The sequence below is a fragment of the Sceloporus undulatus genome, chromosome 1, assembly GCF_019175285.1.
Source record: "Sceloporus undulatus isolate JIND9_A2432 ecotype Alabama chromosome 1, SceUnd_v1.1, whole genome shotgun sequence".
Taxonomy (NCBI): domain Eukaryota; kingdom Metazoa; phylum Chordata; class Lepidosauria; order Squamata; family Phrynosomatidae; genus Sceloporus; species Sceloporus undulatus.
The window spans coordinates 179,524,877-179,539,010 of NC_056522.1; the positions used below are offsets into that span (position 1 = coordinate 179,524,877).

Below are 14,134 nucleotides of genomic sequence, written 5' to 3' on the forward strand. Positions count from 1 at the left end.
CTGACTCTTATTTGCAGTTAGAGGAGCTGAAATACTGAAGGCTCTGGTTTGGTTTTTATTCCACAAAGCTGCATCTGACAAATATTCAGTGGCATAGGCCTTTGTTATTTTATATAGAAGGGCAGGTGCATAACTGTGTCCAGGGGGATTTCTCAGATGATTCCTTTAATGTCCTACATGATGCTCACTTCTGAGGAAACCAGAAATCATAGAATGATAGAGTTGGAAGAGACCACAGGGGCCATCCAGTCCAACCCCCTGCCATGCAGGAAATCTAAATCAAAGCATCCCCAACAGATGGCCATCCAGCCTCTGCTTAAAGACCTCCAAAGAAGCAGACTCCTCTACACTCCGAGGGCGTTTGTTCCACTGTCTTAACAGCCCTTACTGTCAGGAAGTTCCTCCTAATGTTGAGGTGGAATCTCTTTTCCTGAATCTTGCTTCTATTGTTCTGCGTTCTTGTCTCCGGAGCAGCAGAAAACAAGCTTGCCCCTTCCTCAATATTTAAACAGGGCTATCATATCACCTCTTAACCTCCTCTTCTCCAGGCTAAACATCCCCAGCTCCATGAGTCATTTCTCATAAGCCATGGTTTCCAGACACTTTACCATTTTAGTTGCCCTCCTTTGGACATGCTCCAGTTTCTCAATGTCCTTTTTGAATGTGGTGCCCAGAACTGGACACAATACTCAAGGTGGGGCCTAACCAGAGCAGAATACAGTGGCACTATTACTTCCCTTGATCTTCTTTTTTCTTAAAGGAGAATGGAGTTACTTCATTTTTTCTCACAATGAGACTTTCGGTTTTATTGTTGATGTGTGAAATTTTTAAAGATTGCAATCTTGCACACACCATACAGGGGAGTAAGCATCTGATGGTAGAAGATCAGGTAATGGATTCTCTTCTTGAAAGAAGCTTGTAAGTGATTTCTCTCCTCTTACCACCATCTAGTGGAGAAAGAGAACAGGGATTTGTCAGGCATACTGCGGAAAATAACCTGAATAAAGTGCGTAATAAAATACTCTCAGAAGGGGAGGGCACAATTTGTAAATAGAAGCTTACCTCATTGGATGCCCCTAGATAGAAAATAATCCTTCTGCATAGAAACTAGATATGGAAAGTAAAGTGAGGTGGAGAAATTAAAGGTTTCCTTTATCTGGTGACCGTCCCCCCTTTATGCTGTTCCTTCAAGGGCCTGAAAATGTTGTTACAAAGTTTGGGGACACCCAGAATCAGTATGAAGGGCTAGAGTAGACAGAAGGGATGATCAGAAATAGGATGTCCAATGCTGTGGGAACGTTAGGTGCTTTGCACTGGTGCATGGCTACTACTAGATGCAACCCTTGTTGTTGTCGTTGGTAGTAGTAGTGTGCTATTTTGTTGTTATTTGGTGTTTTTGATTTGCTGGTGATTTATGGCTGGCATCTTGTTTGTAACATACACCTGTCCCTTTGTGGTCATTGGAGGAGGTGGTATTCACCATCGTATATAATGAGACTTAAGCATCCATGGATTTTGGTGTCAACGGGGTATCCTAGAAACAAGCCCCAGTGGATACCAAGGGCCCACCATATAGAGCTAGAGAAATGTTGAAATGCGCAAGAGTGGACAAATAACCTGTTACAGTAAGCATACTACATTCCCAATATGCGTAGTTCATTGATGATTTCTGCATAGTATGTGATGTTTTTTGTGTCTTTTGAAAGCATATCATACTGTATTTGTAAATTTGCTCTCTGATTCCAAATTGCAGAAGAGTCTGTTTGCCTGTTGCAATATTTAACAGTACTGTAGGTCCTACTCTATTTTATAAACTCTGTATTTCAGAATGGATGAGTCAACTTATAAGAATGGTTGTCAGCTTTAGAGATGTGCTTTCATTAGCTGCTCCTCCTATTTTGTTCTTGTGGTTCTCTTCTCGTGTCTGGTCTTTTCAGTAAATTGTGAGGTTCATGATTACTCTAGAAAATGATGACTAAAATTACCTCCTTGGACAATGAATTAGTAAATCCTTGCCATCTATATGGAATCAGCTAGATGGAATCTCCTACTCCTGACTAAAGTTCTACTATTATATCCAAAATCAAAAACGCTACTGTTTTCTGTCTTGTTTGAGCCAAGAATCTTGTTCTCTTTTCTACCTGCACAGGTTCTTCACACTGTTTCAGGCTGTAGTAATGGGTGTGTGTGTGTGTACCTTAAAATCACCTGTTAGCTTACGGTGACCCCATTAATTTAATAGGGTTTCTTAGGCAAGGAATACTCAGATGTGATTTTCCAGTTCCTTCCTCTGAAATATAGGCTACAGCACCTGGTGTTCATTTGACAGTCTCCCATCCAAGTACTAACCAGGACTGCCCCTGCTTGGCTTCCAAGATCAGATGGAATCTGGTGTCTTTAGGATATTTAGGATCCTCTGTATTCATGTCCCTTATTTATATCAATTGCATACTGTATGAAGCACAACCTCTGCTATCCATTGCCTTAAGAAGAACAGCTCCCCTGGAGCTGAATACCTGGCTGGTTGGCAGAAGAGAAGGGAGTTTGTTGCATAAGTGTAGAGCAGATAATGCACTTAAGTGTGAATAATTCCCTGCCATGTTGTAAAACAATTCAGTGGGGAGTGGAGGTCCTTTAGCACATGAGAATTGTGGCTTAACATAGAGAAAGCAGAAATCACCCTCAAGCACTAAGCATGCTTTATTTCACTGCTTTTAAATTAACAAAGCATGTTCCTTATGTTTAGTGAGCTGTTTTTTGAAATAGATATTTCTGTAATGAACAAAGAACATCTCGAGCAAGAACAAGACTGAAAACACGAAATATCCGTCCTACAAAACATGATAGAAAAACTAAACAATATAAAACAGAGTGGGTAATATTCTGTATTTTAATGGATTTGGATATCCATTTTGTATATGGTTTGTGACTATATAATAAAGGTGAATTGATTGAAGATTTGAAAAAGAAGATAGGCAAACTATAATGAATTGTATACTGGGTATCTGTGTTGGCCATTTAACAAATACAAACAAAAATCCATCAGTGTTACCTTTATTGGCCAACCAAAATGCACAATATACTTGCTGCAAGTTTTCGAAGCTCCAGGGGCTTGTTCATCAGGCAAGATGTTACAAACCAAACAGGTGAAAAAAACAACAGTTGGAAATGTTAGTCAGATGTCTGCATGTTGTTTCAGTCCTTAGTAAAGGTGGTGTTGGAGAGGATATCAGCAATAGGGAGATTTTCAAAGTCCAAGAAATTCAAAATCCATTAGTATCTCAACAGGAAACCCTTTTTTGCAATCCAGTGGCAGGATACAGACTGCCCCAAAAGGGCGGTCTGCCGCCTCCTCCATTTCTGCCGGCAGGAAGCCTCAGTCTCCAAATGGTGAGGCTTCCTGGCGGCGGAAAAAGAAGCCGCAAAAAGCGGCTTCTTTTTGGGCCACGCAAGTGATGCTATAGTGCGTCATTGGCACACTCGCGACGTCACCTGAGTGCCGCGACGTGCGGATGCTAGGTGTCCGTTATGTCAAAATGGCTGCACCCATGTGAAAAAGGCACCACCATTTTGTACATACTCCATATGTACTAGTGTTGCGGGTGTCTAAAAAGATACTAGGTTTGCCTAGGGGCATCTCTTTTAGACGCCTGCAATCCTAGTACATACGGAGTACGTACTTGGGTGCCCATCTGTAGTGGGCCAATATGTCTCCATTCCAGTGAGGTCACAAACCTCTTTGTAGGAAGAGAACAATGGATTCATCAAGAAGTCTCCATGTTTTTGCATCAGGAACCTTTTGGTGGTGTAGAGGTAAAACATGCAAATGTAGTCCAAATTTAAGAAAAAATGTTTTACTTTGGTTGAAGTCCCAGTCCACAGGCTACTCTTCACAATACAGAAAACATTCAGGGGTAGCTGTGTTGGCCATTTAACAAATACAAACAAAAATCCATCAGTGATACTTTTATTGGCTAACAGAAATGCACAATATACTTGTTGCAAGCTACCCCTGCATGTTTTCTGTATTGTGACATACTGCATTGTAGCTGCAACAGGGGACCCATGAACCAGCATTTCACAGTCAAAAAAGGTAAGCTATATGACAGTGGCTCTTCAGATGCTGTTTGACTGCAACTCTCATCCATTGTGTACTGTACTTTTCTATTTCATTCACTGATTATATGGCAAAGAATTTCTTTGAGAAATGGTTCCAAGGGTTCAGTGTCTTTGTTTGCATCATTCTCCAACTGTGGCCATTCAGGAACAACAGGGCTATACAGAATGGCCGGAAAAGCTGGCCTGTGGGTGGAGTCAGGGTGCAGCATCCTGACATTGCATGCCGACTCCATCCCCAGGGCACCATGCTGCCGCACGCCACTCCAAGCAGCATGTAGCATCATGATGCACAACCGACTCTCCGCCCAGATGATGCAGCGTCAAAGAGGCACCATATAGCTGTGCTGTTGTGGCTATGGTGCTCTTTTGAGGGTGCAAAAAGGAGCCACTTTTTGCGCCCTCGGAAGGCTGGATCCAGGCCACAGCATGAGGGTGCCACAGACCCAATCCAGTGTGAAAAGGGGCGGCTGCAGGCTACCCTTTTGGGGTGGTCTGTATAGCCCCAAAGTCTCTGAGTCCTCTACTGTGATCTACCTGTGGATATCTGACCCTGGTTCTCCCATCCCTGTCATCAACCTGATTCTTCCTGGGCAGGATCCAGTATGCATTTGGTGTCCTCCCATCTTTGAGCAGGGGCACTGATTGTTTCTCATCTGAACATGCAAACCAGTATCTCTGTATCATAGTTTAACCACAAAATGCATGGGCCAATTTTTGTCCCACTATTTTACAATGTGTAAAAAAAATCACAGTGGCAAGTGCTTTGTTCTGACAAGTTTCTTGATCGGACTATTTTGTCCCTTAAAAAATAAAAAGAGTATACTCAACAAGTGGCTGAAACTCAAAGACATGAATTTCAGCTGATAATAAGATAATGTAGTACAATGTCTGCCTACGTTCCCCATCTACTACAATGAAGGTTAAAATAGTTAGATTTGCAGTCAAATGCTTGTTTCTTTTTTTCTTATAGTATTTTATGAATTATGTTAGCAGGTATTCTTGTATATAGAACGGCAGTATGCTTCTTTCTGGAAGTATTACGTTTAAATGTCAACCTTGAATGTTGTTGTTGCTGGATTGTGTGATATTAATAAAATTTAATATTTTTTTAAAAAAGTTGGACTTGAATATCCAGAGAAAAGTGTGTCAAATGTACTATAAGCCAAGGCTCTCAATCACTTCTTTCTCATTTCAAAATAGTCTTTAGATCTTTAGCATTTCACCACTCATGTTGGATGGTTCTACAAGGGACAGTTATTTCATCTCTGAGGTACTTTACACACTCACACATCCTAAACAGGTAAATAAATGGTCTAGGATATGTCTCCTAAGGATGTATGTCACTTATGGGTATGGATGTTGGTTAAATTAAATGGGATAAAACTGTTAGGGAAAACACTGGTTGTCCACTTCTTTATTACAAAGGTCAAGAGTTATAACATTTTATTGACATGAAGGACACAAGTACAGCTGATATGCATAGTAATGCAGACACATGACCATCTTAATCTAGTAGTGCAGGAGAGAAGCAACATGCCACCAATTTCATTTTCTTAGAGATACAAAATGTGCTTCTCATTTGCCATAATTGTAAACAGGTTTACATAGGTCATAGCACCAGAGTTCAGATTCCTGTGCAAGCATAAGCAAAAATCACTTTCCTTTTTTTCTCAGAAAGAATCCTCATGTTTGACCTGAAAAGCTGCTGATTAGTTCAACAGAGTTGTTGTAGCTCCAAAGCTGCTAACAGCCAAGTTTATTTTACTTTACATATAAAAATACCACTGAAACAGGTAATCTGAGAACTCAATGGGCTTGATGTGCAAACAATATACTTAATGACTGTGTGTTCAGGTAGCAGCAATATCCATAAATAGCTTAAAACCACAAATGGTATTGCCTCACCACTCTCTTACACATTTGTCAAAAATTCCACCACTAACCTCACATGACAGGAAAGTCAGAACAGTATACACAATTCAACAATCCTCTGCCCACCACACACACACACACACACACACACCTGGGAGGAAAAAAGCAAACTAAGCTTGAACAGGGCTTTGGCTATTTTTTTTACCCGGAATAGAATCATCCAGAATTTGCACTGTTACTACATACTATGGTACAGGTACTTGGAGGAGAATGAAGGAAGGTAAGGTTTGTTGAAGCATATGGCACAATGGGAGCGAAGTCACGCTGCACCACGGATTCACAAGGAGTCTTAAGATTTAACACCAACAAAAATAACGAAGCTGACGGCACCAGGTCGCAGCTGAATTTTAAAAACAAGGATTCAGGGCATGTCACAATGAGCATTGCATCCCAAAGATCACTGCATAGTGGAATGCTTCCAGGCCCCAATGGGCAGTGCAGTTTCAGGATCTGGCAAGCTCGCTATCATGAAGATGCGGCACACTTCAGATTTGGGTGTGGGATAAATAAATATCAAATCTCAACAATATCTCCTTTTATATATATATATATATATATACACACACATACATGATCTTGAGCACATTCACTTGGAAGCAAGTCCCATCCATTTGAAAAGAAACTTTGTCCCAAGTAAGTGTGCTTTGGATTGTAGTCTCATTTGTTCAACAAAAGCATCTGTTAGAAACTGCCTTTGTTAAGGCTTTGTACTGGTTAGAAGACAGATTCTTTTTCCAAGAGATTGTCCCACCACAGCTGTCTCATTTTGCTTCAATAGAAGGTTTCTTTGTTTATCCACATGAGGCTGCGTGTCTCATTGGGTTTGCATTCATACTCAATGCATCCAAAGCTGTTTCCCCATTGGCAATGGTCTCGCTTGTGGTAGTTGTAGAATTTGACTTGCCAGACTGTTTCGAAAGCTCCAATGTCAGTGACCTGCAGGCAATAAACACATTCGAGATGGATAGACAGACAACTCGTAAAATGTAATAGCCACACTTGTGACAGTAAATGCAGAGCTCCCATGAGAATCCTGTATCCTGATATTCCGTGACAAGAGCAGGCAGCCTGTATCAAAAACAAAGCTTTCTCTCATTGAAGAAAAAAGTTATTGTGGCATAAAACATTTTGTGGGACCCCATCCATTTAAAATTGTGGCATAATGATACATGCTCAATGTGTCTGCTCAGACAGGTGTTTTCAGTGGGGCCTCTTCCGTAATCAATGTGCTTTGGATGGTAATCTAACCTCCACTAAACACCACTTACTTTGGTGCAGAGCTTGGACTTAAATTGGGTAAGTTCCTTAGTCAGTACTAGAGTACAAGATCATTACACAGAAGGATCTAAACTTGGGCGCCTTCCAGATGCGCCAATAGTACATGCTTGGCACGTACTAGGGTTACGAAAGGGCGTCATTTCTGCGCCGTGACATGCGGCTAAGCGTCCACTACATCAATATGGCGGCACCCATGTAGAATGGGTGCCGCCATTTTGTACATGCTCGGCACGTACTAGGGTTACGAAAGGGCGTCCTTTCCGCACGCCCTAATCCTAGTACATGCCGAGCATGTACAAAGTGGCAGCACCCATTCTACATGGGTGCCGCCATATTGATGTAGCGGACGCTTAGCATCCGCACATCACAGCGCAGAAATGACACCACAAGTGCGCCATTGGTGCCTTGAGGCGTCATTATCGCACCGCAAAAAGAACCTGCTTTTTGCGGGTTCTTTTTGCTGTGCCAAGGAATCACGTGGTTTGTCTGCTGCGGTTCCCTGGCGCAGCAAACACCGGTGCCGGCAGACTGCCCTTTTGGGCGGTCTGTAAAGCACCTTGGTTTCTAGTATATCCAAGCTAAATGGGATCAGTGGCACCAGGTGATGAGAAGCCACATCCAGGAGATGTTGCAAGCACAGTTGATACTGATATTTGATACTTGAGGGAGCACCTCTTCCCATATGTGCTTGCCTGAGGATTAAGCCCGCCTCCATGTCTCACCACAGTCAATACACTATATTGGGACAGGGGAGAAGGCTTTCTCAGCCATGGCACTTAACTGTGGAGCGACCTCTCCTTGGAGGCCCAATTGGTGCCAATGCTAATTTCACTGAAGCACCAGGTTAAAACGTGGCTATTCATCAAGGCCTTTGGGCCACATTAATTCATCCCAAATACTGTTATATATAGTTTTAAAACCTTTAAAATTCGTTTTAGTTCATTATGTTGTTTAATGTATTTAGCTTAAATTATTTTACTTTTTATACCGTTTAACCTATTTTAATGCTATTTGCAAGCTGCTCCAAGATCTTTGTTATAGAATCATAGACTTGTAGTGTTGAAAGGGGTCCCATGGAACAAGATGTCCAGCTACAGCATCCCCAGCAGGTAGCTGTTCAACCTCTTTTTAAAGGTGTCCAGAGAAGAAGACCTCCTCAACACTCTGGGCAATGGGTCCCATTGCCAATGCTCTTAACTGTCAAGAGGTTCCTTCCAATGTTCAATTAAAAAGCTACCCTCCTGTAACTTCAAACCATTAGACCCAGGTCTACCTTCTGTGGCAGCAGAGAACAAGCCAGTGCCTTCCTCTTTTTGGTCACACTTCAGGTATTTAAAGAATGTAATCATGTCACCCCTTAATCTTCTCTTCAGCAAGCTGAACAATTCCAGGGCCTTCAACCTCTCTATATATGTTTTGTTCTCCATACCTCTTATCATCCTTGTTGCCCTTCTCCAACTTTTCTATATCCTTCTTAAAATGAAGTGCCCAGAACTCAACCTCAGATGAGGCCTGACCAGCACTCTTGACTTGGAAACTATGCTTCTGTTGTTGTCGTTCTGTACCTTCAATTTGTTTCCAACTTATGGCGACCATAAGGCAACCCTATAACTTAGGTTCTTGGCAAGATCTGTTCAGAGGAGGTTTGCCATTGCCTTCCCCTGAGGCAGAGAGCACATGACTTGCTTAAGATCACCCAGTGGGTTTCATAACTGACTAGGAATCAAAGCCCAATCTCCAGAGTTGTAGCACAACACTTCAACCATGACACCACACTGGCTCTCTATTAATACATGCTAAAATAGTGTTTACCTTCTTTGCTGCAACATCACACTACTGGCTCATATTCAACTTATGATTAACAATTACCCAAGATCCTTTTCATATGTTGAGTCAAGTAACCCCCATCCTATACCTGTGCATTTGATTTTTGCAGCCTAAGTGTAGAATCCTTTTGTGTTTGTCTTTGTTGAATTTCATTTCAGACCAGTTTTCTAGTTTTTAAAGTCCTTTTGAATTCTGTTACTATTGTTCAATGTATTAGCTATCCCTCCTAATTTTGTATGGTCTGGAAATTTGATAAGGATACCTTCCACCCCATCATCTGAATCACTGAGAAAAACATTGATGAGTGTTGGCCCCGAACAGAACTCTGTGGTAATCCATTGGAGACGTCATTCTAATCTGAAGCACAGCCATTGATGACAACTCTAAGAGCAGGGGTTTCTAACCAATTGTGGATCCCTCTGATGGGATTTCCATCTGTTCCATATTTAGTCAGTTTGGTAATCAAAATATCATAGAAGACCTTATTTGAAGAGAGGGACAATGCCAGTCATCTGGGACCTCACCTGTTTTCCAAGCTTTCTCAAAAACATTGGCAGGTGGGTTCTGAAAGTATGTAGGTACATTCTTTCAGTACTCTGGCATGCAGTTCATTTGGCCCTGTAGATTTCAACTCATTTAGTTTAATTAGGGCGCGTTACAGACAGACATAAAGGACGTCCTTAGGACGTCCTAGGTTTAAAAAGGGGCGTCACTTCTTGACGCCCCCAAGCCTAATACGTCCTGAGGACATACAAGATGGCGGCACCCCATCTACATAGGGGCCACCATGATGGTGTCACGAACACGCCGCCTCCAAATGAGGCGGCACGGATGTGATGGCAGCGCGGATGTAACACCATTGCATTGCACGATGGCGCCTAGTGTGCCCCTTCATCGGTGCAGGAAGGAGCTCCGAAATGGAGCTCCTTCCTGGTCTTGCGTTGCTGGCGCAGCCTTTAGATGGCTGCGCCCAGCGACACAGAGGAGAAAGGGGCCAAGCGGCCCCTTTCTCCTCCTCCCTGCTGCCGTGGGGTGTCCTTGGGGCTTGAAGCCCCAAGGACACCCCTTTCCAGGCCTCGGGGAAGTGGCCTTTTTACGCTTCCCCGCGGCCTGGAAAGCGGCGGATCGGGGCCTCAGCGGCTGCTGCTCTCACCACTGAAGCCCCAATCCGGCAGGGAAAGGGGCAGGTGCAGGCCGCCGCTTTTCGGCGGTCTGTAACGCGCCCTGGTGATTCCTGACAAACTCCTTATCAGTCTAGATCTGCAACTTGGATTCCATGCCATGGTCTCTCCTGATGCATGGAAGCACACAGTCCTCCTTTTGGGCAAATTCAAACAAAACAGGCATTGAGCAGTTCTGCCTTTTCATTGTGATCATTTTGAGTTTTAACTTTCCTTACACTATTCCTGCAAGCTTGGGCTATTCATCTGTAGGCCAGGGGAAGATGGTAATGATGATGTCCTAGATTCATCAAAAATCTGACCCTGGTATAAATAGCTTGCTATGTCTGTAGAACAGGTCACAATAGGTTTAAATCTGCCCCGATGCCCTCTTTATTCCACTAGAATGTTATTGGCTTTTAAGTGGCTGCTACATACTTGGTTTCAGAAAAATACCGAAACATCATGCCCCTGTAACATCTGACATCCTGGATTAGCCGAACCTGTGACCAAGTCAAATTGCCACATTATCCATTATATGGGTTGACCATGTCCCAGCGGTGGGCAATGGGTAGCCCTGCAAATTCGACTGACTGCAGGGAATGGACTGCAACTCCCAGCATTCTTCACCAGCTATGCTGGCTGGGTTGATAATAGTTGTAGTCCAGTAACATTTGGTAGGCCACACTTGGGCCAAGCCTTGTGTATTTCAAGCTTAAAATTATATATTTCAAGCTCTCTTTCTCCTTACCCAAAAAAGCCGACTTCTGCAACCTGTACAGTATAAGTTATACCTAGCAAGCAATTATATTTTGGTTCTGGTTAGGAAGCAGGGACTGGTGTTGAGCATAGAAAATCACAGAGTTCCACCTTACTGCTGAAGATACATACACCAGAAGCTTGTTTTTTTTAATAAAAAATAATAAAATAAAGCCAAATAATAATAATAATAATAATAATAATAATAATAATAATGGGAAAGATAGAAATCCACCACCAGTACCCCAAAATAGTTCAAGAAAGATTGAGCGTATTCAGTATTCATGGAATACTACCTGATATGGGGGACTAGATGTGAGCATGAATGGAAGGGTGGCTGGAATTCTAAACAGAAGTAACCCTTTGCCACAGATCTGCTCATCCCACTGAATTGATATGTGAATTTCCATCCTTCCCCAATGTTGGCTGATAGTTTCCATGCAGTTATACAGTGAATCCATTTCAGGTGTTAATGTCAACTTCAAAGGTGCTGTCCAAGTGCTGAACCCTTTTTTCCAAAATAGATTTAGGGCCTTGGATATTCTTATCACTTACTACCCTTTCCCTCTTAATGTTTTTGCACACATTATCTTCTGTTAGCATTCAGAGTATAACTGTTTATCACTTGGCAATGCCAAGGCCAGGCAGAACTGTGCATTAAAAATGTTTCTAATGAATACAGCATGAGAGGGAAGGGGAATATCAGATCACAAATTCACTTGCTTCAGAAATACACTGAAGGAGTGATTTTAGTATCATCAGCACAGATTTGAACTGACTTCACATTATGAACTGAAATGCTAAGGCCAAAGTTTATGGCAAGAATATGTTGCAGACTTTGGGTAGACATGCTCCAAACATATATACAATTCGCATTTGAAGGCAGAGGTCTCAATAAACACTGAATTTTTTAAAAATGGAAAAGCTGTTGGTCATGTTAATACTGACAGCTAATCTCTGACAGTTTTCATCTCAGTGCTCAGGAGCTGACCTCTGTTTATCTACATACATCTAAGATTTTCCACAGCAAGCAAGGATTGTAATATTTCTTTCCAGGGTGATTTTTTAGCCTAGTCAGAATCAGAAACTTCAGTGTCTCATCTACAGTGTCTCGGCTTCCAGTGGATTTGTACACTGCCACCAATGTAAATGCAATTTTGAAAAATAACATTAAAGAGAGAAAAGGGATCTCTTCCTCAAGAAATGGCAACAGTAGGCAGAGACACAAAAAGAAAAAAGGAGGCCAGTGTAACAATGGAGGGACACATATCTCATCCCCACTTCCAACACCTAAGAGCCAAACTAGGCTTGAATGAGCAATGCCATGTTATTCGTGTATTCTTTCCATTCTCATATATCTACAGCAAAGTCTTTCTTGGGATCATTTTTGTGGTCCTTGAAATTTTCAAATAACCTGGCCAGTCCCTTTTTGGCAAATGGGGCAGGGGATTTCAAGTGGGTTGCCCAGCATTTTCAAAATGAGAGTTCTTTTCTGTTTGTTGGAATTTTTGGCTATCCCCAGAAGAAATTAGACCCAATCCACCAGATTCCCCCCACCCCTTGATCTACAGTATTTCACCACCCCAGAGGTTGTTGGATAACAGCAATCATCATCTATGACCCTTCACTAGTTAGGGGAAATGGGAACTGCAGTCCAGCAATCCTGGAATGACCACATGTTCTTCATTCTTTATTTACAGTAACAGATAAGTGAGGGCCATACCTCTTCCTGCTTGATCACTTCAGCTATTTTCTCCCCAGCCCAGGTCACTTCCCAGTGTTGGAGATGGTAAAGAAAAGAGGTCTTGAAATAACCAAATACTGTGAGGTGATAGTTCAGCCTGCACAATCCTTTTGATGTAAAATAAAATACAATACAAATAAGACCACACATGAGTGCTCCTGGCTTTCATCTTGTTTAACGCCAACCAATTAAAGGCATACTTCAGATAAGAGTGTCTTCAGATGGATCTACAGTTACAGAAGCCAGGTGGATGGTGACTGAGTTTAGGGCCATAAAGGTGGGTCAAATGGTGGCCACTGTTGAATCAGTGAGCCTATTGCAACTGTGCCTGGAAGTTGTTGCACCACTGAGGAGGCATTTGTATGTAATTTCACATTACATAATTATAGTACCATGATTCCACTTTAACTGCCATGGTTCACACAGTTCCAACTTATTGCTGAAGATACATGGGAGCATGCCCCCATTGATTACAATGGGGCTCTAATATTGGCAATTTTTCGGATTCACTGGGGTATGTGTCTGGAACGGATCCCCCATGAATTGGAAGAGATGACTGTATACCTATACCTTTCTATGAGAGTGAAAGAGAGAGAGAGAGAGATGATGTCAGTGATCATAGCTTTGATGTTTTTCTTCTGCACAGTCCTCTCACTTGAGCTGTGAGTTTGTCTAGTCAGAGCTGACCGTTTGCAGCTCCTGAGTGAACCAGAGCACTGGATGGAGCAACTGAGGTCATAATCTCGGCACAGTAATGGTCCGTCAACCTTGGAGCTTTAAGCTGTTACTGATACTTAAGAGGTAAAAGTCCATGGCCACAGGATATAAAAACAGAAAACATGCTCTCACACACTGAACAATACATACTGTAGTTACATATACCTCACAGTTCAGAGGCAGTATAATTTTGGGCCGGGAAGGCAATTCTTTTCTCCTTTAGCAAATTACTGATTTAGAAATAATTTGCTTTTCTGTGAAATGAAGAGACAGACGTATTTAAGAAACACAGGCCCTGGCCTTCAACATTTTGAAGAACATGAACTGACCACAAGTCTATTTCATGTGCTGCTCTGCTTTATTCTGTTGTACCACCAATATAAATTTCACTCCTCTGCTCATTCACATCATATCAGGACATGCTCATTTCAACAGCTCATGCCATTTACTCCCTTCCCACTACCAGAAATAGATATACTACCTGGATGTTGACTTGTAAAGGCTGCCTCTCTCCACTTTTCGTATGAGCAACACCTTCTGTGTCGTAGATTCCAGTATAAGTAACAAGCTGGGCTTCTCTGGATGTCTCTTCCAGGGG

At 42.3% G+C, this 14,134-nt stretch overlaps 1 protein-coding gene across 1 annotated transcript; it reads right to left on the minus strand.

Annotated features, from left to right (window-relative positions):
• Positions 1-5,505: 5,505 nt before the first annotated feature.
• Positions 5,506-14,134, minus strand: CNRIP1 (cannabinoid receptor interacting protein 1; the record flags this gene model as incomplete). Its single annotated transcript, XM_042458077.1, has 2 exons — positions 5,506-6,987; positions 14,018-14,134. Coding segments are annotated over 2 exons (282 nt in total), but the record flags the coding sequence as incomplete, so codon positions are not given.